This window comes from Balaenoptera musculus, chromosome 16, assembly GCF_009873245.2.
Source record: "Balaenoptera musculus isolate JJ_BM4_2016_0621 chromosome 16, mBalMus1.pri.v3, whole genome shotgun sequence".
NCBI classification, from domain to species: Eukaryota; Metazoa; Chordata; class Mammalia; order Artiodactyla; family Balaenopteridae; genus Balaenoptera; species Balaenoptera musculus.
The window spans coordinates 34,738,991-34,764,516 of NC_045800.1; the positions used below are offsets into that span (position 1 = coordinate 34,738,991).

At 40.8% G+C, this 25,526-nt stretch overlaps 1 protein-coding gene across 2 annotated transcripts in view; it reads left to right on the forward strand.

Moving 5' to 3' along the window:
• Positions 1-344: 344 nt before the first annotated feature.
• IDE (insulin degrading enzyme) overlaps positions 345-25,526 on the forward strand; it is a 111,905-nt gene continuing 86,723 nt past the window's right edge. The window contains exon 1 of one of the 2 annotated variants that reach the window (XM_036828619.1): positions 345-637. In XM_036828619.1, the coding sequence (XP_036684514.1) occupies positions 540-637 (98 nt within the window). In that variant the 5' untranslated portion in view covers positions 345-539. The remainder of the gene's footprint in view (positions 638-25,526) is intronic. The other variant, XM_036828618.1, reaches the window with a different exon arrangement.

Here is a 25,526-nt window from a genome sequence, read left to right on the forward strand (position 1 = left end):
ACTTCTCCCCGGTCCCCTACCCCGCGGTCCACGTCCCCACCGCGCTCTAGAGGGAGCCCGCGGGCCGCGCGCCCGCCGCCGACTGGTTTTATGCGAGGCCGCCTAGTCCGCGGACCTTGTTCCAACACCTGCACTGCCGGGGCCGACAACCAACGAGGGCGCCTCCGCAAACGTGGTCCCTTGGGTCCTCACAGTATTCGTGAGCCCCCTGACCCCTGCTAACACAGAGCCAGATACACATCGCCGCCCTCACGCGTGCGCCTGGCGTGAGCCTGCCGGGCCCCTCCCCGCTCCGGGAAGCCTGGTGGCTGGGTTCCCACAGCTCCCCGGCCAGACTCCGGCCCGCCCGCTAGCTCCGGCCCTGGCCGCCCTCCATCCCCGCCCTGTCTGGCTCCAGGCAAAACCCGGGGAGGCGGCCGCTCGGAGGCTCCCGGGAGGCGGCGCGGCGCGGCGCGGCGGACTGAGCATGCGCAGTGAGCAAGGCCGGCTCCGGCGCAAGAAGGAAGCGTTCGCTGTGGTCCCGGCGGCTGCGCTGGGGTATGCAGTACCGGCTAACGTGGCTGCTGCACCCCGCGCTGTCCAGCACCTTCCGCTCGGTCCTCGGCGGCCGCCTGCCCCGTCCGGAGCGCCTCTGTGGGTAAGCCGAGCGGAGCGCCTGGGCCCTCGGGGCCCTTGGGTCACGGTGGTTTGGAGCTCGGGTTGCAAAGTGGTGATTCAGCACTTAAAGCCGCCGCCGCCGCCCCTCATGCCGCCTGTCCCGCCGGCCTGGGGCCCGGACGGCCGCACTGAGGCCGCCCGGGGCCCGGAAGGGCTGCTCGCGGGGCGGGAGCTAGGGCCCTTGCCCGAAGAGGAAGGTGTCCCTCGGGCGGTGAGGGCTGACGGAGGCTGTGACCCGGGGTCAGCGGGCGTGTGTCACAAGTGCGGGGGGCGCGGGGCGCGGGCGCGGACAGTCACCCCGGCCCGCTCCCGGGAGCCGCGCCGGGCCGCGCCACTCTCGGGAGAGTCTTCCTGTGAGGGACTGGGAAGCCGAGGCGGACTGTCCCTTGCCATGGGGTAAAGGATCTGAGTCCAGGGAGACCGCTTCTCACCTTCCTCTCAGCTCCGCTTTTTCCTCTGCGGACTGAGTTTCCACTCCTCTATGGAAATGCCAGCCTTGGGAAGTGTAAAAGTTTGCCGGCCTCCGCCTTAGCGAGTAGCCGAATGTTGGCTTTACTGTGGGAGGGAATTTGGGAGCCGAAAGATACCCTGGGATCCTTCATCGCAGCTCCCTTGTTTTACACCTGGGACAGCCGAGGTCCAGGAGAGATTGTGGCAGAAACCAGGATTGGGACGCAGGTTTTTGCCATCCGGTGGCGTGCTCTCTCCACTTGGCTGCTCTGTGTGTGGTAGAAATTGTCAGCGTTGTAGCGAACGCTGAATACCCTTTACTGTGAATAAAGAGGAATTGGCAAAGATGGGTAGTATTGTCTTGCCCTACTTAGGTACATTATTTGAACTCTTCGTCCGGTTTAACAAGTATCTGGGACCTAATAAGTGCAGGGTACAGTGATGACCCTCTGTGTAATATGGTCTGCCTTCATAATTGCTGGAGCGGATTGAGATGCCACGAGAGCATAGCCAGCTGAGAGGGTCAGAAGCTGGGCAGGATGTGTTTTAGGAGAATGGTGCGGGACAAAGACAGAGGAGGGGGTCTGGGCTGGCCTTTGAAGGAAAGGCAGAAGGTGGGTGTAATCCTACCTAGGTGTGCAGGTTAGCCTGTCTGTGTTGGGAGGACGGTGAGCAGATTAGTCGGAGCCTTAGAGAATTTCCTTGGGGGAATTAGGAGGAAACAAGTCCTGTGTTATAAAAGTAGGATAATGCCAGCTTGACCTTTGGATTTTAGTTGGGCTTTTTCTGGTGAATAATAGGTAGGGAGCCATTAGGAGTTTTTGAGGTGGGAAGTGATCTAATGAAACTGGTTGTTTAGGAAATTAGTCTGGTAGCTGTGTGCAGGATTGTAAGGGAGTGGAGAGGCCTGAGGCAGAGAAACTGGTTGGGCCTTAGTCTTTACTGCCTGAACTAGGATAGTAGTAATGGTACTAAAGGAGGCCTAATGCAAATGAAGAATCTGTGGAACTTGTTTTCCCTCTTGTGATTCTACATCCCAGAATCCACTACAACATGCAAAAAGATCCCTGAGTTTAGAAAGGGAAGTGGAGGTGCTGAGCATAGGTGGGGTACCTTCCTGGGCCTCCTTCATGTCAGAACACTTTTTAAAATTGTTGCTAATAGGCTGTGTTTCGCTCCACCTTATCTCCAGTGTACAGAATTTGTGATTTTACAGAAAGCATCAATTTTAAGTTTTATACAACTAAAAGGTTTATATGTTCTACTTGCAATTCACTTTTCTCTATGGTTTTCTGCCACTGTTCTTCACTTTCATTGATGAAGTCCAGGGCATGGGTTGAACAACCGGAGCTTCAAAATATGGTGGTTCTCAGAGAGGGAAATTCAAGATTCAAAGCGTAATAAATGAGATCAACCATTTAGAAAGCTCTACACTAAAAATTAGTGTCTGAAGCTAGTAAGGAAAATGCAGGTCCAATCAAAGGGATCAGGGCGTAGTTTTAGGAAGGAACATACTACCACCGGAAGTTACCATATATTCCGATCTTAAGGAAGGCACTCAATCCTACTCTACATAGTAGGAAGAATGCGTTAACAGAGATGGTTACGTAGCTATTTACTGGAAGAGCTGGGATTTAACCAGTGTCTGTCTGGTGCCAGAGCCTGAGCTCTTAACTGTTATTTTATACTGCCTTTGCCAGTGTTTGGGCATTCGTTTCCTGTTCTAACCTCTTGAGAAAGAAGTGGTCTTACAGCATTTGTATAAGATCAATTCATTTAAAAAGCAGCCTCATTGTTCTCTGTTCAGCCTTATTGGATAAACGGGAGCTCTGCAGAATCATCTGAACCTAGGGGAACCTGGAGGTAATAGCCCAGTTCCTGGCAACCACTTGAAGCACTTGAGCACCAGTCATCTCACTTTGCAGGTAGCTCTACTTTGCCTTTCTCTGTTCTACAGGCTTAAGAAACAGTGGTTTGCCAGGTGGGGTTACCTATTAAGATTCAGGCTTTTAAACCACTTTTAACCAGAACAATGTCTTTTAACAATTTAAAAGGACCGGATGCCCTTGAATATCTTTAGCATTAGCCGCACACATAAAAAGTTACATTCTGCCTATCTGCCTTAAAGGTTAGAGCTGGGCACGGTCTCATTAGAGAGTAATGTGGGGAGCGGAAGTTCAGTATATGTTTCCTTGAGAATGGGTTTCCTTTCCGTTTTCCTGTTGGTATTTTATATCTCCTAAACAGGTACCAGAGGCTCAGCCTACCTTTCAGCCAGGGTGATAAGGCTAAACTCTCTTTCCATAGGGTTAGATCCTCTAAGGTATGTTGGGCTCTGAAGGCTTGGGTAGGGTCTTCCTAACTGGCTTGTCTTCAGTCTGCCCTCACTCTTCTGTCTGTTCATTCAGCCTTACTTGAATGTCTGTTCTGTAGTGATCACTCACTGTGCTCAGTGCTGTGGGGGATGCAAAGACAGTCAGTTATAAATTCTGTCCTCAAGGAGTGTTCAGTCATGTAGTGACTCGTCCATTCCTTCACCTTTGACCTTTCACTGAACATCTCCATTTTTGTGTTCTGTTCCTTCTTTCAATTTATTTTGAAAAGCAACTCAGTATTATTATCACAGTACTCTTTTTTTTTAAATTAGTAGATCATGTTTTCCTCTTTTTTTTTAAAAAAAAAATTTTATTTATTTATTTATTTGGCTGTGCCAGGTCTTCGTTGAGGCACACGGGATCTTCAGTTGCGGCACGCATGTGGGATCTAGTTCCCTGACCAGGGATGGAACCCAGGCCCCCTGCATTGGGACCATGGAGTCTTAGCCACTGGACCACCAGGGAAGTCCCCACAGTACTCTTCTTTTAAAATGGTACTGGGCCTCCCTGGTGGCGCAGTGGTTAAGAATCCGCCTGCTAATGCAGTGGACCTGGGTTTGAGCCCTGGTCCAGGAAGATCCCACATGCCACGGAGCAACTGAGCCCATGCACCACAACTACTGAGCCTGCGCTCTAGAGCCCGTGAGCCACAACTACTGAGCCCGCGTGCCACAACTAATGAAGCCCGCACGCCTAGAGCCCGTGCTCCGCGACAAGAGAAGCCACCACAATGAGAAGCCCGCACACCGCAATGAAGAGTAGTCCCCGCTCGCCGCAATTAGAGAAAGCCCACGCACAGCAATGAAGACCGGATGCAGCCAAAAACAAATAAATAAATAAATTTTAAAATAAATAAATAAAATAAAATGGTACTTATAAAATTCTTATAGAGTTAAAAGCTATAAAAGCTTTTATTCTTCCTAGAGAACTGTATACTTTCTCTTTGCCTATTAAAAGTATGTAACTAAAAAAAAAAAAGAAAGAAAGAAAAAAGTAGGACTTCACAGGCTGTTCCCCGAGGGGAAGATATCACACTGCTTGACATATTTATCCCATGAATGAATTAATGGTCTTCCTTCAACACTGGTTTTCTCTGTTGATTTTCCTAGTTTTGCATATGTTGGTGTTATCATTTTCTCAGTTTAGCTTGAAAATTGGAGTAATCTATGAATCTCTCTTTTCCCTTCACTGCCTATTCCCAAGACCAAACTCTCTTCAATCTTTCATCTTAAAGTTTCTTGGAGTAAACTTGATTATCCATCAGGATTCTAGTTCAGGCCATGATAAATCTTCCCTGACGTCTCACATCTTCAAGTTTTATAACTGATTTTTCCAGCCTCCTATTTTCCTATTAGTTGATGCTTATCATTGCTGTTGTCTTGTTTAGACACCACCAGTGGTTATGCGCTATTTCAAGATCAAGTCCAAACTTCTTGACCTAGCATTTAAGCATCTCATAAGCTGGTCTTAGCCCAACTTTTCAACCTAACTTCACTCTTCTCCAGTCAGACTCACTAATTTACTGGTTCTTGTACATGACCTGTTGATTCCCATTCTAGAATGCCCTTCCCTCTTTTCTTTATATGACTCAACCTGTCCTTTTTAGACCTTATACAGGTCACACAGTTATCTTTCCTTTTTCTGAACTTAATGATTTTAAGATATTTTGAAATACCCATTTTACATTTAACCATATACTGCCTCATAATTTTTGACTCTTTTAATTATTTAATATTATACATGCCAGAGTGTATAGGACAAAGAAGAATAACAAAATGAACACCTGTGTACCCACCATCTAGTTTAGGAAATTTCTGGTAACTTTGAAGCCCTTTGTGCTCACCTCCCCTGGAGAGGTGATGTTATCCTGAATTTGGATATTAATTCCCTTGATTTTTCTTTATTGCTTTATCAATCTTAATATATTCCTAAACAGTACATTGTTTAGTTTTGTCTGTTGTTGACCTTTATGGAAAATTTTCTTCTCTGAGTTACTTTTTTTCATTTAACAGTATTTTTGAGATTCATTCACATAGATGTATGTGTTCACTGTTGAAAGACAATCTTATGTGAAAATGTCACTAATTATTTTTTTATTCTGTTGTTGATGGAGATTTGAGTTGTTTCTTTTTTTTTTCTATCACAAATAATCCATGTGGTAGGCTTGCCCCAGTACCCAATCTTCTCTACCTACACTCACCAGGGTTCTCATCACATATATGTGTTTCATCCAATTTGTAGCCACTTACCACATGTGCTTATTTAAATGTAAATTAACTAAAATTAACGATTCAGTTCCTCAGTCACCCTGTCCACATTTCAAGTCATATGTGGCTTGTGGCTGCCAAATGGGGCAGTGCAGATATAGAGTATATCCATCATCACAGAAGTTTTATGAAACTGGCTTGATCTGTATTCGGGCAATTCCCAAATGTGTATCGCTAGCCAGAACCTCTCCCCTGAATTTCAGATTTAGGTAATAAACTTCCTACTCAACATTTTCCTTTGTATGTCTGATATACATCCTTTTTTTTTTTCTTTTTTTTTTTTTGCGCCTGTTTTGGGTCTTCGTTGCTGGGCACGAGCTTTCTTTAGCGGCAAGTGGGGGCTCCCCTTCGTTGCGGAGCACAGGCTCTAGGTGTGCAGGCTTCAATAGTTGTGGCACACGGGCTTCAGTAGTTGTGGCACACGGGCTTAGTTGCTCCGTGGCATGTGGGATCTTCCCGGACCAGGGCTCGAACCCGTGTCCCCTTCATTGGCAGGCGGATTCTCAACCACTGCGCCACCAGGGAAGCCCCTGATATACATTTTAAACTGATCATGTCCAAAACCCGTCACCAAATCTTCTACGTCAAAACCTACTCCTGCCACCAACTTCTCCCTTATCTCAGGTAATGACACCTCTGCTCTTCCACTTGTTTAGGCTAACAACTTGGAATCATCCTTAACTCCTTTATTGTTCTCATAGCCCTCATCCAGTCAGCATATACATCCAGATTCAGACTCTTCTCACTGCCACCACCCTGGTTCTGATCACCCTTTTACCCAGATTACTATAATAGCCTCTTAACCAGTTTCCTCGCTTCTGCACTTGCCACTCTAACCATTATAATAATAAAGAATATTCCTTTGACAGCTCATCTGATACATATCAATGTTTGTAATCGGTGCTCTTAATAGTTTTAATTTTTTAAATAGCTGTATAGTTGCCTTTGTAGTATAGCAACAAAGTCTCACTCAAGATCAGTTTATGAGGAAGATAATACTGCTTATTATGGAGCTTTTTGTCACAAAGGATCCAAGTTCACTTGCAATAGTAACTGGATAAAAAATATCCAACAATTCAATGACTAGCATAATGGGCCCTGCAACTCATTTGTTTTTGTTTTTGTTTTCTTCTGTCTATTAAATACAAAAAAAATGCCTTGTGGGGCAAACCTAATGCGTAATTGACTTTCTTAAGGAATGAGATTCTGAATTCAGTACTTGCACTGGTGATTTTTTTTCTGAAGAACACATGACCTACTACATATATGCTAAAAATCAAACATTCTGCCTTTTAAGGGAAAACTTAAATGAATCTATTTAATACATGGCTGATTTTAAAAATTAATTTTTATATTTACCAAAGTAATACAGGCAGAGTTTTAAGAGTTAAATAGTACTAAAAGGTTTACAGCAAAAACAGCAGTTCCCTGCTCCCAGAGGCAACCACATTCAACTTTTTTTTTTTTTGGGCTGCACTGCGCTGTATGCAGGGATCTTAGTTCCCCAACCAGGGATGGAACCTGCGTCCCCTTCAGTGGAAGGGCAGAGTCTTAACCACTGGACCGCCAGGGCAGTCCCCACATTCAACTTTTTAAGCTATTTATTTTGAAATTTATTTTAATATTTCCAAATAATATGCTAATACTGTTATTCCTTGATTTCTTAATTTTAGGAATTATCTGTTGATTTGTTTTTACGGTAAATAAAGATTTAATTCTCTTCCCTTATCCTTCCTTCTTGCTCCATCTTACCAAACTAGTTATATCACAGATTTTGGATATAGCAGTCTTCAGTATTTATATTATTATGCCTTTGCAAATATTATTCACTGCCAGGCTAAGTAGTGTAATCTGATTACATTCTTTTTCTTGTCATATTTTTGTTTTTGCCTTTTGTCATTTTCTGTTTACTTATTTCTGCTTCTTCCCAGTTGCTTCCACAGCCGCTTAGTACAATTTCTCACATGACCAAACTTATTAAATGATGTACTGATTCCATATTTTTTCCTTGGAGACTTTCCCTCCAGACACTTTCCCCTGAGCTGCAGACTGGACTAGTTTTGCTCCAGGCCTGCTGTGAAGTGGTTGCCTGGAATTTCCCTTTGTTTCTCTCTAATAATGAATTTCCTGAATCTCATATTTTGTTCTATCTTGGTTTGCTCCTTCATTCAAAAGATACGTGGTATATTTGAAACATGTATTCCAGTAACTTCTTGAGAAAGAGAGCACATGGGAGATAACTTTTTAAAGATCTTCTAATGATTTCCTAAACAGAAAAGTGTAGATTTGAGTTTTCATATGAATCTACATATTTGTAGAATAAATCTACAAAATTGAGAAAGATGATCTGAATGGCCTCCACTCTTCCATCCAGCTCTAGAGTTGTAGGATTCTAAATACTTGAGAATTAAATGATTTTACAGATTATTTAGCAAATGGTTAAAGCAACAAACTTTTGAAGAGGCCCTTTGCAGAACTTTGACAAAAAAAAGACATATAACTTTTCTTTTGCTCCCCTTTCTTTTGATTGTTCTTTGCGTATTTCCATTTTATTTATTCTTTTCTTGCAGTTTTATTGAGATCTAATTGGCATACAGCATGGTGTAAGTCTTAGGTGTACAACATAATGATTTGACTTACATACATCCTGAAATGATTACTACAGTAAGTTTACTAAACATCCATCATCTATATAGATACAAAATTAAAGAAATAGAAAAAAATATTTTTCCTCATGATGTGAACTCCTGGATTTACTCTCTTAACAACTTTCATATATAGCATAGACAGTGTTAATTATATTTATCATGTTGTACATTACATTCCCGGTACTTATTTATCTCATAACTGGAAGTTTGTACCTTTTGACTGCCTTCATCCAGTTCCCCCTTCCCCTATCCCTCCACCTCTGGTAACCACAAATCTGACCTCTTTTTCTAGGAGTTTTTTTTTTTTTTTTTTTTTTTAATATTTTATTTATTTATTTGGCTGTGCCGGGTCTTTAGTTGCAGCATGCGGGATCTTCGTTGCCGTGTGCGGGATCTTTAGTTGCAGTATGTGGAATCTTTGGTTGTGGCATGCAGGATCTAGTTCCCTAACCAGGGATCGAACCTGGGCCCCCTGTGTTGGGAGTGCGGAGTCTTAACCACTGGACCACCAGGGAGGTCCCTGTTTGTTCTTGAAGTATAATTGACCTACAATACTATGTTAGTTCCTGTTACACAATATAGCAATTTGATATTTCTGTACATTTCAAAATGATCACCATGATAAGTTTAGTTACCATTTCTCATCATACAAAGATATTATGTAATTATTGAATATAATAATTCAATAATTGGGGACAATAATTCAATAAGTGGGGACACACTGTACATTTTATACCCATCACTCATTTATTTTGTAACTGGAAGTTTGTACTTCTTAATCTCCCTCACTTATTTCTCTCCTCCCCTAGCCCCCTCCCCTGTGGCAACCACCTGTTTGTTCTCTGTATCTGTGATTCTGTTTGTTTGTTCATTTGTTCTGTTTTTTAGATTCCACATACAAGTGAAATCATACAGTATTTGCCTCTCTGACTTATTTCACTTAACATAATACCCACTAGGTCCATCCATGTTGTTGCAAATGACAAGATTCCATTCTTTTTTATGGTTGAGTAATATTCCATTGTTTGAGATATATATACATATATATACACACACACACACACACACACACACATACACACACATATACACACATGTATCGCTCCCATCTTTATTCATCTATTGATGTGCACTTGGATTATTTTATAATTTGGCTATTGTAAGTCATGCTACAATGAAATGATATATCCAATAAGGGGTTAATAACCAAAATATTCAAAGAACTCATACAACTCAACATCAAAATAAACAACCCAATCAAAAAATGGGCAGAGAGGGACTTCCCTGGTAGTCCAGTGGTTAAGACTTCGCTGTCCAGTGCAGGGGGTGTAGGTTCAATCCCTGGTCGGGGAGCTAAGATCCCACATGCCTCGGGGCCAAAAAACCAAAACATAAAAGAGAAGCAATATTGTAACAAATTCAATAAAGAGTTTAAAAATGGTCCACAACAAAAAAAAAAAAAATCTAAAAGAAAAAAAATGGGCAGAGAATCTAATAGATATTTTTCCAAAGAAGACATAAAGATGGCCAACAGGCACATGAAAAGATGCTCATCACTAATCATCAGGGAAATAAATCAAAACCACAAAGAGATCTCACCTCACATCTGTCAGGATGGCTATTATCAAAAAGACAACAAGAAGTGTTAGTGAGGATGTGGAGAAAAGAGAACCCTTGTGCACTGCTGGTGGGGATGTAAATTGGTGCAGCCACTGTGGAAAACAGTATGGAGGTTCTTCAAAATATTGAAAATAGAACTACCATATGATCCAGCAATTCCACTCCTGGGTATGTATCTGAAGAAAATGAAAACATTAATTCAAAAAGATATATGGAGTCCTGTGATCATTGCAGCATTATTTACAATAGCCAAGATGTGGAAGTAATCTAAGTGCCCATCAGTAGATGAGTGGATAAAGATGATGTGGTGTACACACACACACACACACACACACACACACACACACGCAAAATGTAGTATTACTCAGCCATAAAAAAGAATGAAATCCTTTGTTTTTAATTGAACTTAAAAGATTTGTTTTTATGGAGCAAGTGCATTTGAGATTTTGCTTTTCAAACAAGAAGAAATGAAAACAAACATTAGCTTTCTTTTTTCCTTCTTTATTTGGTTGGTGAAAGTTTTCCCGCCTTCCCTTCTTCCCTAGGGCTACTCGGTGGTCTTTGTGTGCTCTGCTCATGGCTAATACAAGGCACCATGTACACATCATTAGCCACTATCTGAAGGGGCTAGGTATTGGGCACCATTTAATTTAGGGTAAAATATTCTTGAGCTCAGAGTCTGTTCCAAGAAGATATCAGTGAACTGGACTCCTGGTTCTGAGTTTGTACTCCAAACTGCCATCCCGTGACAAAATGTCTTATTCTTTCTATAAGTCTATTCCCTTGGGAGCCAGTGTGATACAGTGGAAAAGTCACTGTCTAGTAGTCAGACCTGAGTTAAAGCCCTCTTTGGCGTGGGTTGGTTTTGTTATCTTGAACGGGTTACTTTGCATGGGCCTTTTTTTTTTTTTTTTTTTTTTTTACTAGGCATTGGACTAAGTAGCTTCAAAATCCCTGAGTCCAATAAGTTTTGATTTCTGAACAGCATTGGCTTCTACTGATGTATAGTCTCTTTTGTTTTCTTGTGCTAAAATGTTGCTGTCTCCTCACTTTGTGTGGTTTTTATTTTAGAGAGATTCTGGCCGACTATAAAGTATGTGGCTGTGGACCAGTAGGCTGGGATGTGGCATGCAAATATGTTTTGCAGTTGTTATTTTTTATTTTATTATTTATTTATTTGAATTTATTTTAGGCTGCGTTGGGTCTCCATTGTGGTGCATGGGCTTCTCATTGCAGTGGCTTCTCTTGTTGAGGAACGTGGGCTCTAGGCGTGTGGGCTTCAGTAGTTGTGGCACACAGGCTAAGTAGTTGTCGCTCGTGGGCTCTAGAGTGCAGTCTCAGTAGTTGTGGCACACAGGCTTAGCTGCTCTGTGGCATGTGGGATCTTCCCGGACCAGGGCTCGAACCTGTGTCCCCTGCATTGACAGGCGGATTCTTAACCACTGTGCCACCAGGGAAGTCTCTGCAGTTGTTATTTTTTAAATGTGTATAAACACTTAAAAATCCCAAGAGTTCAGTCCCTTTAGGGAAAGTGGCATGATGTGTGATACTGGGCCCACATTACTCTCTGGCAGCAGTTGGCCTGAGCTGAGATTTACTTCCCTTTCATGTGGGACATGTATTCCTTCTCACCACAATTTGCTCATTTATGTTACCTGTTTGGCCTTGTAAGCATGTAGATTCATGAGCCTTGCTATGAAGTGATTAGAAGAAATCAGTCTTATTAGTTTTTAGTCATAGTTTTTGGTAATAGTAAAAATGAAGCAAAATACACATATAAATTGCTCTGAAGCTACAGAAATGATTGTGTAATCAGGACTACCCCCTGCTTTGTTTATGGTTTACAAAGAATTATCACATCATGTTATTTGATCCTTATGGCAACTGAATGTAGTTGACAGAGAAATAAAAGAATCCTACATCTCTTAAGAAGTTGAATTCATTTCAGGTAGCTCTGCTGCCTCTGAATTCACCTTATAGTCTAGAACCTGGGCAAGGCTGAAGGAGTGAGAGTGGGTGGGTGTAGAAGAGCATTAAGCTTGTTTCTAGGAAAGTAGGTAGAGCCGTCAACCTGGGCTAGATGGGCAAACATAAAAGGAGTAGCAAGTCTCTTCCAATCTGTGAGGCATCTCCAGAGATGCCCAACAAGAAGAGAGCGGGAAAAGTGAAAAAATTAGTGTACAGCATGTCAAGAAGATGATAAGTATAATGTAACAGAGTGGGGAAGGCCAAGAGAAACAAGATGACTACATTAGGGTCTCTGGTAGATCAGGTCAGATAAATAAGGCAGATGTGCACACTGACACTGGGAAGATACCATTCCTAGAAGCTGAGTAGACAAGGCTGTCTGGTCAGTTGGATACATGGTTAAAACAATAGACTTTTTGGGCTTCCCTGGTGGCGCAGTGGTTGAGAATCTGCCTGCCAGTGCAGGGGACACGGGTTCGAGCCCTGGTTTGGGAAGATCCCACATGCCGCGGAGCAACTAGGCCCATGAGCCACAACTACTGAGCCTGCGCGTCTGGAGCCTGTGCCCCGCAACAAGAGAGGCTGCGACAGTGAAAGGCCCGCGTACTGCGATGAAGAGTGGCCCCCGCTTGCCACAACTAGAGAAAGCCCTTGCATAGAAATGAAGACCCAACACAGCCCAAAAAATTAAATAAATAAATAAATAAATAAGTCAGGAGCTCTTCAAAAAAAAAAAAAATAGACTTTTTTTCCCCTAAGGTAAAATGGGTATTTGTTTGTACTTAAACTTATAAATCGACCAGCCAAACTGGTACTAATGTTATCATGACTCAGCAAAATACAAAGCATCTTTCCACAAATATTAGAGTAATGGACAAATTAGGGGTTGTAATAATATAAATGCTGTATATATTTATAATAGCTTTATTGATACCATCCAATTCACTCATTTAAAGTATGCCATTAAGTGGCTTTTAGTATATTCACAGAGTTTTGCAGCCGTGACCACAGGCAATTTTAAACATCTTTACCCACTCAAAAAGAAATCCCTTACCCTTTAGCATTGACTTCTCATTTCCCTCTTCCTCTAGCCCCTGGCAACAATTAATTTGCTTTCTTTCTCTAAGGATTTGCCTATTCTGAATATTTCATATAAATGGAATCATGCAATATGTGATCTTTTGTGTTTGGCTTCTTTCACTTAGCATAATGTTTTCAAAGTTTATCCATGTTGTAGCATGTGTCAGTGCTTCATGCCTTTTTATTGCTGATTAATATTCCATTATATGGATATGCCACATTTTATCCATTAATCAGTTGATGGACATCTGGGTTGTTTACAGTCTTGAAATATTATGAATAAGACAGCTATGAACATTCAGGTACAAGTTCTGTGTGGATATATGTTCTCATTTCTCTTGGTGTGTACCTAGGAATGGAAATGCTAGGTCATATGGAAACTGTGTTTAACCTTTTCAGGGACTGCCAGACTTTTTTAAAGCAGTTGTACCACTTTACATTCTTACCAACACTGTACGAGAGTTCCAATTTCTTCACATCCTTGCTGACATTTGTTATTATATATGTGTTTTGTTATAGCCGTCCTGCTGTGTGTGATGGTATTTCATTGCAGTTTTGATTTGCATTTCCCTGCTGGCTAATGATTTTGAGTATCTTTTCATGTGCTTATTATCCATTATTATATATCTTCTTTGGAGAAATGTGTATTCAGATCCTTTGCCTATTTTTTTCAACTGGGTTGTCTTGTTATTGAGTTGTAAGTGTTCTTTATATATTCTAGATATGTCTCTTATCAGATATATGATCTGCAAGTATTTTGTCCTATTCTGTAGGTTGTCTTAATGGTGTTCTTTGAAGCACAAAGTTTGTGGGGTTTTTTTGGCTTAAACAGCAGAAATTTATTTTCTCACAGTGGAGAAATGGAGGCTGGAAAACTGAGATTGAGGTGTTGGCAGTTTGCTTTCTCCTGAGGCCTCTCTCCTTGGTTTGCAGGTGGCTGCCTTTTCTGTGTCCTCACATGGCTTTTCCTCTGTGCCCATGCATTCCTGGTGTCTCTGTATGTCATAATCTCTTCTTATAAGGACACTAGTCAGATTTGATTATGGCCCACCCTAAAGGCATTTTAACTTAATTACCTCTTTAAAGGCCCTATCTCCAAATACAGTTACATTCTGAAGTAGTGGGATGTTAAAAAGCAAGACAACAGGCCCAAAATGGAGTTGCTTGTACAACTTGGAGTTGCTTATAAGCCCCATGTCATCAAACTGAGACTTAATTACAGTTTTGGCTCTCCCAGAAATGGAATCTTAAACCAGTCAATCAGGAATTGTCTGATCTGCACTAGTTAGATAATCTGCCCGAGAGACCTCTGTCATCCCCTAAAGGAAAGTGACCTTACAATAACCAACCCGCTTTTTTGCCTTGTATAATTGGAGCTCCTTTTTATCTGCTGCATTGGCTGCTGCCCAGTTCTAATTGATTTTTGCTCAAATAAACTCTTAAAATCTTTAATATGCCTTAGTTTATCTTTTAGTCATATGAACTTATGAATTGGGGGGGGAGGAGCACAATTCAGTCCATAACAGCAACATTAAGGATTTCAGATTTCCTCTTAAGAGCAATGGAAAACCATCGAAAGATTAGAAGCAAGGGCTATGTTAAAGGGGATGTAGCCGATGCTTCTAGACATCATTTCTTTTTACTAACAAAACCCTGTTTTTTGGTCAAGGCTTCAGTGTGTTCAGTCAAAAATGCAAACTGGTTCCCTTGGCACAAGGAACCTCTTGGGAGGCCATGTGACAGTATAAGTGGCTAATGAGATATAATTTGGAGGTCTACTGAGCGGACTTCAATAGTCTCAGGGGAGGCTGTTGTTTTACTGAAAAAAGGTATGTTCCTTTATCCTACACTCTTTCTTCTTCCTATCTGGGAAAAGGATACAATGCTTGGAGGTACAGCAGTCATCTTGAAACCATGAGGATGAAGGTTTCATGCTAAGGATATAGAGCAGGCAGATAGGAAGAGCTTGGTTTTCAGATCACACCCTTGAGCTGCTATATAAGCTCTGGTCAGTCTACATCCAGACTTTTTGTTACATGTGAATAATAAATCCCTACTTATTTAAACCACTGAGGTAGGGATTCCTGTTACAGCTGAACACACTACTTCCTGGTACAGAGGGCTAGAGGAGAAGGAATACCAGTTTAGAGGCCTTTGTCAGAGTCCAGACCAGAGATGACAGGGACCTGCATTAGAATGGCAGCAATGGCCTTGGAGCAAAGTGGACGGATCCCAGATACAAGATACATTGCCTGAGCGGCCTCCACATTTGATCCCATGAATTTCCCCTCGCTTGTTAGGGCCTTTGAGTTTGCTTTATTTGCCTTCCCTTAAAGTCCTGTAGCATGCACAGCCAATAAACATTTTTGGAGCACCTACTCAGTGGTGGGTCCTGTATTTCTGGGGTATTTTTCCCTGGCTACTCATAAGTACATTGATCACTCTTTCCTGTGAAGTCAGTTGTTTTCAACTTTATGTCTGTAATCCACAGTAATAAACATATTTTATATCATGACTGAAACACATGCAGCTTGATATATAACTGAAAAAGAAAAGTTTCACAAAGCAGTATTTGAAATATGTGCCATAAGCTTCATTATTTTTCATTCTATTCTACTGTTTAAAAAAAAGATGCTGATCACATCCACCACTCACTAAGTTTGCTTTCATGATCCACCAATGAGTCAAGGACCATGGATTGAAAACTCAATCTCTATCATTCTTTTGGCCGCCATTATTCACTACCTAGTGATATCTCTTGAATTGATATTTATGTTACCATCTGGACCATGAGCCCCCTCCCTGCCTTACTGTATCTATCCATAGTGCCTGGCACTGTGCCTGGCACATAGTGGATTGTACGCTCCTTGAGATCAAGAGCCGCACAGTGTGACCCTTTGAGTCCCCTCAGCACTATGAACATGAGAAATCCATCCTTCCAATTTGTCTAGGGTCGAGTAGGGGGAGGTCTTTTTTTTTTTTTTTAATTTTATTTATTTATTTTTTATATAGCAGGTTCTTATTAGTCATCCATTTTATACACATCAGTGTATACATGTCAATCCCAATCTTCCAATTCATCCCACCACCACCCCACCACCCACCGCTTTCCCCCCTTGGTGTTCATACGTTTGTTCTCTGCATCTGTGTCTCTATTTCTGCCTTGCAAACTGGTTCATCTGTACCATTTTTCTAGATTCCACATATATGCGTTAATATGCGATATTTGTTTTTCTCTTTCTGACTTACCACTCTGTATGCCAGTCTCTAGGTCCATCCACGTCTCTACAAATGACTCAATTTAGTTCCTTTTTATGGCTGAGTAATATTCCATTGTATATATGTACCACATCTTCTTTATCCATTCTGTCTGTCGATGGGCATTTAGGTAGCTTCCATGTCCTGGCTATTGTAAAGTGCTGCAGTGAACATTGGGGTGCATGTGTCTTTTTGAATTATGGTTTTCTCTGGGTATATGCCCAGTAGTGGGATTGCTGGGTCATATGGTAATTCTATTTTTAGTTTTTTAAGGAACCTACATACTGTTCTCCATAGAGGCTGTATCAATTTACATTCTCACTGACAGTGCAAGAGGGTTCCCTTTTCTCCACACCCTCTCCAGCATTTGTTGTTTGTAGATCTTCTGATGATGCCCATTCTAACCGGTGTGAAGTGATACCTCATTGTACTTTTGATTTGCATTTCTCTAATAATTAGTGATGTTGAGCAGCTTTTCATGTGCCTCTTGGCCATCTTATGTCTACTTTGGAGAAATGTCTATTTAGGTCTTCAGACCATTTTTTGATTGGGTTTGTTTTTTTTTTAATATTGAGCTGCATGAGCTGTTTATATACTTTGGAGATTAATCCTTTCTCTGTCGATTCATTTGCAAATATTTTCTCCCATTCTGAGGGTTGTCTTTTCATCTTGTTTATAGTTTCCTTTGCTGTGCAAAAGCTTTTAAGTTTCATTAGGTCCCATTTGTTTATTTTTGTTCTTATTTCCATTACTCAAGGAGGTGGGTCAAAAAAGATCTTGCTGTTATTTATGTCAAAGGGTGCTCTTTCTATGTTTTTCTCTAAGAGTTTTATGGTGTCCGGTCTTACATTTAGGTCTCTAATCCATTTGGAGTTTATTTTTGTGTATGGTGTTAGGAAGTGTTCTAATTTCATTCTTTTACATGTAGCTGTCCAGTTTTCCCAGCACCACTTATTGAAGAGACTGTCTTTTCTCCACAGTATATCCTTGCCTCCTTTGTCATAGATTAGTTGACCATAGGTGCGTGGGTTTATCTCTGGGCTTTCTATCCTGTTCCATTGATCTATATTTCTGTTTTTGTGCCAGTACCATATTGGCTTGATTACTGTAGCTTTGTAGTATAGTCTGAAGTCAGGGAGTCTGATTCCTCCAGCTCTGTTTTTTTCCCTCAAGATTGCTTTGGCTATTCGGGGTCTTTTGTGTCTCCATACAAATTTTAAGATTTTTGGTTCTAGTTCTATAAAAAATGCCATTGGTAATTTGATAGGGATTGCATTGCATCTGTAAATGGCTTTGGGTAGTATAGTCATTTTCACAATATTGATTCTTCCAGTCCAAGAACATGGTATATCTCTCCATCTGTTTGTGTCATCTTTGATTTCTTTCATCAGTGTCTTATAGTTTTCTGAGTACAGGTCTTTTACCTCCTTGGGTAGGTTTTATTCCTAGGTATTTTATTCTTTTTGTTGCAGTGGTGAATGTTTCCTTAATTTCTCTTTCTGATCTTTCATTTTTATAGGAATGCCAGAGATTTCTGTGCATTAATTTTGTATCCTGCAACTTTACCAAATTGATTGATTAGCTCTAGTAGTTTTCTGGTGGCATCTTTAGGATTCTCTATGTATAGTATCATGTCATCTGCAAACAGTGACAGTGTTACTTCTTCTTTTCCAATTTGGATTTCTTTTATTTCTTTTTCTTCTCTGATTGCCGTGGCTAGGACTTCCAAAACTATGTTGAATAATAGTGGTGAGAGTGGATATCCTTGTCTTGTTCCTGATCTTAGAGGAAATGCTTTCAGTTTTTCACCATTGAGAATGATGTTTGCTGTGGGTTTGTTGTATATGGCCTTTATTATGTTGAGGTAGGTTTCCTCTGTGCCCACTTTCTGGAGAGTTTTATCATAAATGGGTGTTGAATTTTGTCAAAAGCTTTTTCTGCATCTATTGAGATGATCACATGGTTTTTTATTCTTCAGTTTGTTAATATGATGTATCACACATTGATTGATTTGCGTATACTGAAGAATCAAAGTTTTACTTATACATTTTTTAGTTTTGGCTGCGTCGGGTCTTAGTTGTGGCACGCAGGATCTTTATAGCGGCACGCAGGCTTCTTTCTAGTTGTGGTGTGCGGGTTTTCTCTCTCTAGTTGTGGCGTGCGGGCTCCAGAGCACGTGGGCTCTATAGTTTGCAGCACATGGGCTCTCTAGTTGAGGTGCGCAGGCTCAGTAGATGTGGCATGCGGGCTTCGTTGCCCCATGGCATGGGGGATCTTAGTGCCCTGGCCAGGGATCGAACCCTCGTCCCCTGCATTGGAATGCAGATTCTTTAACACTGGACCACCAGGGAAGTCCGTGAAGCACAAAGTTTTAAATTTGGATCAAGTTTAATTTATCATTTTTTAAACTGCTTACGCTTTTGAGGTTATACCTAAGAAACCACTGCCTAATCCAAGGTCATAAAGATTTACCCTTATGTTTCCTTCTAAGAGTTTTATTGTTTTAGTTTTTACATTTAGGTCTTTGATCTGTTTTGAGTTAATTTTTGTATATGGTGTCCAGCTTCATCTTTTTGCATGTGGATGTCTGATTGTCCCAGCACCATTTGTTGGAAAGACTATTCTTTCCCCCATTGAATTGTTTTGGTATCCGTGTCAGAAATCAGTTGATTGTAAGGGTGAGGGTTTCAAACTATTCTATTAATATGTAAGTCTGTCCTTATCCAGACCACACTACTTTGATTACTATAGCTTTATTGTAAGTTTTGAAGTCAGGAAGTGTGAGTCCTCCATCTTCGTTCTTATTTTTCAAGATTGTTTTAACTATCCTGGGTCCCTTGCACTTCCATACAAATTTTAGGATGAGCTTGTCAATATCTGCAAAGAAGCAACCAGATGCGATTTTGATCTATGTGGGGAGTATTGCTATCTTAAAGATATTAAATCTTCTAATCCATGAATATGGAGTTCTTTCCATTTATTTAGATCTTCTTTAATTACTTACAACAGAGTTTTGCAGTTTTCACTGTATACGTTTTCTACTTCCTTGTTAAATTTATTTCTGTTTCATTTTTTGATGCTATTGTAAATGGACTTGTTTTCTTATTTCAATTTTAGTTTGTTCATTGCTATTATAGAGAAGTACTGTTGATTTTTTGTTTTCTATATACAAGATTATGTCTTCTGTGAAAAGAGCTAGCTTTACTTCTTCCTTTCCAATTTGGATTCCTTTTATTTCATTTTCTTGCCGAATTGGCCTGGCTAGAACCTTCAAGTACAGTGTTGAATAGAAATGGCAAGAGTGGACATCCTTGTCTTGTTCTTGATCTTAGGGTGAAAACAGTCTTTCACCTTTAATTATGTTGCCAGCTGTGGCTCTTCCATAGACACCCTTTATCAGGTTGAGGAAGTTCCCTTCTGTTCCTAGTTTTTTGACTTCATTATGAATAGGCATGAAGAGATGTATTTTGGGCTTCCCTGGTGGCACAGTGGTTAAGAATCCGCCTGCCAATGCAGGGGACACGGGTTCGAGCCCCGGTCTGGGAAGATCCCACATGCCGTGGAGCAGCTAAGCCCGTGCGCCACAACTACTGAGCCTGCGCTCTAGAGCCCACATGCCACAGCTACTGAAGCCCGCGCACCTAGAGCACGTGCGCTGCAACAAGAGAAGCCACTGCAATGAGAAGCCCACGCGCCACAAGGAAGAGTAGCCCCCGCTCACCGCAACTAGAGAGAAAGCCCGCTCACAGCAACGAAGACCCAATGCAGCTAAAAATAAATAAATTAATTTAAAAAAAAAAAGATGTATTTTAAAAACAGCCTCATACTTGGCATTGAAAATATTGCAAATATATTAAACAAAGTTTTTTCCTGAACCATTTGACAGTAAGCTGCCAATTTGATGCCCTGTCACCACCTAATTCTTTACTGTGATTTCCTGTAAACAAGGACATTCTCCTATATAACCGCAATATGATCGTTAAAATCAGAAAATTAACATCGATTCATTACTGCCATTTAAATCTCAGATCCCATTCAGATGTCACCAGTTGTCCAGTTTTATCCTTTACTGAAGGATACCTTAATGAAAGGATTCATTTCAGAATTAGCGTCGTCTTTAGTTGTCGTGTCTCTTTAGTCTCTTCAGAAGGGAAGTTCCACAGCCAAAGCATTTCATGACCTTGAATCTTTTAGAATTTACAGACCGGTTACTTTTAGAATGTCCCTAATTTGGGTTTTTCTGATTATTCCTCATGGTCGAATTCAGGTTACCCAGCTTTGGCAGAAATATCACAAAATTGATGCAGTGTATGTTTTCATTGCATCCTATCAGTTGACACTCAGTTTTGTCCTTTATTGGCTATATTTACTTTGATCACTTTAAGATAGTTCCTCCCAGGCTTCTCCACTGTAAAATTACTCTTTTCCCTTTGCTATAAATATCTTCAGGGGAGATACTTTAAAACTATGTAACTATAATGTTCCTTATCAAACTTTCAACTTACTCATTTTATTTATTCATATCAGTATAGACTTGTGTTGTTCTGTTTTACTTAAAGAGTTTTACTCTGCTACTGTTGTGATTTAATCTGATGCTCAGATTGTCCCACACATGGGCAGTGGGGACCCTTTCAAGCTGGCTTCTGTATCCATTTAACATCCATCTTTCTTTTGGTATTTTTGTATTTTTTGGCACAATGAGATATACCAGGCTCATTGTCTCATTTCCCTGTCCCAGTCCTGGAATCAACCATTTCTCCAAGGAACCCTGGTTCCTTTTAGTGGAGAATAAAATTTAGAAACCAAGTTCTAGGTGCTAAATGTACTCATCTGCTGTTTGGGGAGGAAGAGGAGGAAGATAGCTACTTCCAGGCCCTCTTATTAGACAGAGCCAGAGATACATGTATATGCATAAATAGGTATTTGATATAGATACAGATACATAGATATAGACAGATATTCTGTACACAGACCCATGTTAACATCTGTATTTATTTCCTGTCTGTCTATATGTGTATATTGAAAACCATGAGCCATACAGATAACCTCCAATTCCAATCAAAGACTACAAAGTTCATTTTAGCTTTTTTCCTTTCCGTGTTTGTAATTCTTTGCCCTGATAGTGAGGACCCTGGTTCTTATTATTCTTATTAAATACACTTATTTAATCCATCCCGCTAGATGTAACCAACATCTCATCATTGCCGCTGCCCCCTTCCCTTTGAGGTGCTTCCTGGGCACTGTCGCCCTGTGTTGGGCTGCCCCAGGAGTGGTTGCCCTTTTTATTCTGTGAGAGCTTTGACACCCCACTTGAGGCTGTTTTCTCAAAAGTATGCATGCCTCCTTAACCCTGCTTGGGCCTCAACTACCATGCTGGGCCACCAAGAGCAATTCTTCTCTCCTCACCCCACTCAGGAATGGGGATATTTTGAAATTTGCATTAGCCTTTATTTTAAATACCCTAAAGTTTGTAAATAGAGCCGAGTACAAGGCCTAACTTTGTATGTTGTCTATAAAATTCAGGGAATAGAAAGTGATGGAAAAGGGTTTGGGTAGCATGTACTCAAAAACAACACTGTCTTGTCTTTTTTCCTAGGGGTTTTCTGGTTGGTGGCTGTAAAACAGGTGGTGTTTGAATAGGAAGTCGTAGGTGCAGAGTGGGTTGTTGGACTTAAATTTGTAACCATTTATATGGGAAAAGTATATAAGCACATTTTCTAGAAGGAGACACATTAAAAATGTGTTTATCTTTAGATGGTGGAATCTAGGTAATTTGTATTTCCTCATACTTAAAGAAAACTATATACAAGTAGCATGGATAACTTTGTTTCTTTTATTATATGAGTAATTATAAAATAAAAGAAATAAAAATAAAACAAGAGCTTTAAATGCCCAGTACTGAGAACTTTTGCTTGTTGGTTCTGGGATACGGGAGAAGAAAAACGAAAAACGTATCTGCCCATATTCTTAGGAAAGCCTTTGATAAACATTTAGTTTAATTTAGTTTTGTTTTTTTCTACCTTTGGCCTTCTAGTAGCATAGAATCCTGGCTCTTAACATCTTCCGTAATGTAGTGTAGACATCCCAATGCGTTAACTTTTTTTTTTTTTTTTTTAATTTTTTTTTGGCTGTGTTGGGTTTTCGTTTCTGTGCGAGGGCTTTCTCCAGTTGCGGCGAGCGGGGGCCACTCTTCATCACGGTGCGCGGGCCTCTCACTGTCACGGCCTCTCTTGTTGCATAGCACAAGCTCCAGACGCGCAGGCTCAGTAGTTGTGGCTCACGGGCCTAATTGCTCCGCAGCATGTGGGATCTTCCCAGACCAGGGCTCGAACCCGTGTCCCCTGCATTGGCAGGCAAACTCAACCACTGCGCCACCAGGGAAGCCCAACTTTTTTTTGTTGTTGTTGGGGACAGAGGGTCTGGATACAGATGTATTTTTAATTTTTTAAAAAGCTTTTTATTTTGAACTAATTTTAGACTTACAGAAAAGTTGCAGAAATAATACACTTCCCCTATACTTAATCATTGTATAATTATCAAGAACAAGAAATTAATATCTTTACCTTTGTAGTTGATAGATATCTTGTAGGAGATACTTTGCGACTGTGCAAATCCTTTTTTACCTTACTTTTTAGCATCCACCAGTAGATCTCTGCAACAGTTAGTACTGCACTAAATGATGATTATTTCCCTTTTTATTTATTAATTGAAATTCTGTGAGGGAGAACTGTTTTTGTCCCTCATTTGTTTACTTATTTACTTATTTCTTTCCGTATGGATTCACAGATATTTATTTTACTCTACGGGTTAAAATTCATTGCTATCATTATTTATGTGTTGAACAAATTGTTCTAGCTTTGGCCATTAGGAACGCATTTGGGTTGGCTCCTGTGTACTTTCAATAAGCCCCCATCTTTTTTAGAGAACTTCTTTACTTCTGACACTATAAGGTGTTTCAGACTCATTTCGTATTTTCTTTGTCCTAGCCCTGAAATCAACTGCTTGGTTCTTTTTATTGGAAAATGATGTTTAGGGATCACAGTCTGGACACTAGATGTACTTACTGTCACTGAGGTGTCATTGCGTTTAGTGGATAGTCTAGCTACCCCCACACATAAACATATTTATGTTTCTAAATCTGGATAGATATATTCCAAATCATGAGTTTATATTGATATCTCTGATTCCAATTTAGTATTACAAAGCTTATTTTAGTCTTTTCTTTTTCCCTATTTATAGTTTCTTCCTCTAACAACAACTACACTGGATTTCATTATCTACAGTTTACTTACTTATTTGATCAGTTCTGGTATACATACAAAGTGCTTTCATAATTGCTAGCCCACACCTCTGTAAGAAACACTTTTGATAACTATATCATAACATTTATGTACAGTTCTTTCTGTCTTTATTGTATCCAGTCAAAATACTATTTTCCAGTTAAAGTTAGTTCATTTGTGTCTTTTTTTTAAATTACTTTATTTATTTTTGGCTGCAGTGGGTCTTCGTTGCTGCATGTGGGCTTTCTCTAGCTGCAGCGAGCGTGGGCTACTCTTCATTGCGGTGCGCGGGCTTCTCATTGTGGTGGCTTCTCTTGTTGCGGAGCACAGGCTCTAGGCGTGTGGGCCTCAGTAGTTGCATCACGCGGGCTCAGTAGTTATGGCTCGCGAGCTCTAGAGCGCAGGCTCAGTAGTTGTGGCGCACGGGCTGTTGCTCCGCGGCATGTGGGATCTTCCCGGACTAGGGCTCGAATCCGTGTCCCCTGTATTGGCAGTCGGATTCTTAACCACTGCGCCACCAGGGAAGTCTCAAGTTAGTTCATTTCTTTCCCACCCTCTTCAGTATGATTATGTTCATTTCTAATACAGTTCGTTTCTTTTGTTAGTATTTTTATTTTATTTTGCACACTAACATCCTGACTGATTTTAATGGTTTTTTATTGTTTTTAATTGTGAAATATACATAAGGTTTACCATTTTAGCCATTTTTAAGTGTACAGTTCAGTGGCACTAACTGTATCACATCAGTGTGATTACATTGTTGCGCAACCATCACCACCATCCATCTCCAGAACTTTTTCATTTTCCCAAACTGAAACTCTGTATCCGGCAAACAGTAACTTCCTATTCCCCGTTCCCCTCAGCCCCTGGCAACTACCATTCTACTTTCTGTCTCTGAATTTGACTACTCTAGATATCACATATAAGTGGAATCAAACAGTCTTTGTCCTTTTGTGACTAGTTTACTTCACTTAACATAACGTCTTCAAGATTCATCCATGTTGGGATTCAGTATTAACGTTTGAACTGTACTGTCAGAGTCTTGGGAATGCTTGACAGTATCACTGCCCCTGAGGGGCCCTGAGATGGTGAGGTGGGGACTCTGACTTCCTCTGCTCCTCTTGAACCAGAGTAGTTGAGTTTTATGATTTGCACTTCTATGAGATTTCAGTAGAGGGAAGCATATTTTCTTTTAAAAAAAAAATAGTTTGGGAATCACATTATGAATAGTATTCAAGCCTCTACTTTAATACTAGGTGGTCAGGTGCTTCTGACACGACCTAGTCAGTGAAGACTATTCTAACTGTTCGTCGGTTACATAAGCGTCAGTAGCTCTCCTTCCACCTTCCACCATTAAACTTAGTTTTGCCTGCTGAGGCAACACAAAGTGGGTTTGCTCTTTTACCTAATAGTCTTGGATATTTGAACGTTGCTTTTATGGATTGGTCATAGTATTGTGGAAGGGTCCATCCTGATACAGATCCTTTTGGGACTAGACGAGAATGTAGATAATTATTCTTTGGCTCGCATTGCTGTTGGGATCCTGGAGCCACAACACCTGGACTCTGCCATTCACCTCATGTGGCCTGGTAATCGTTACTGCCCTGTTCAAGCCTTTTCCCTCATCAGCAAAATGGGGACAATAATAGTATCTACCTTACAAGTTTGTGGTGAGAATGAAATGAGGAAATGCATGTAATGTGTATGTCTCCATCATATAGTTAAGTGTTCAATAAATGTGGACTAATAACAGTAACAATGCCACCATTGCTATGAAGAGGAGAAGAAAGTGTTATGTATTTTATTTTTGGATGCAACAACAGAGGTGTAATTTCAAAGTTGTAGGCAGCCACCTAGATGGGGCTTGAGGGGTAAGTTTTTTTAAAGTCTATCTAAATAGAATAGCATCTGCAATTAAAAAAA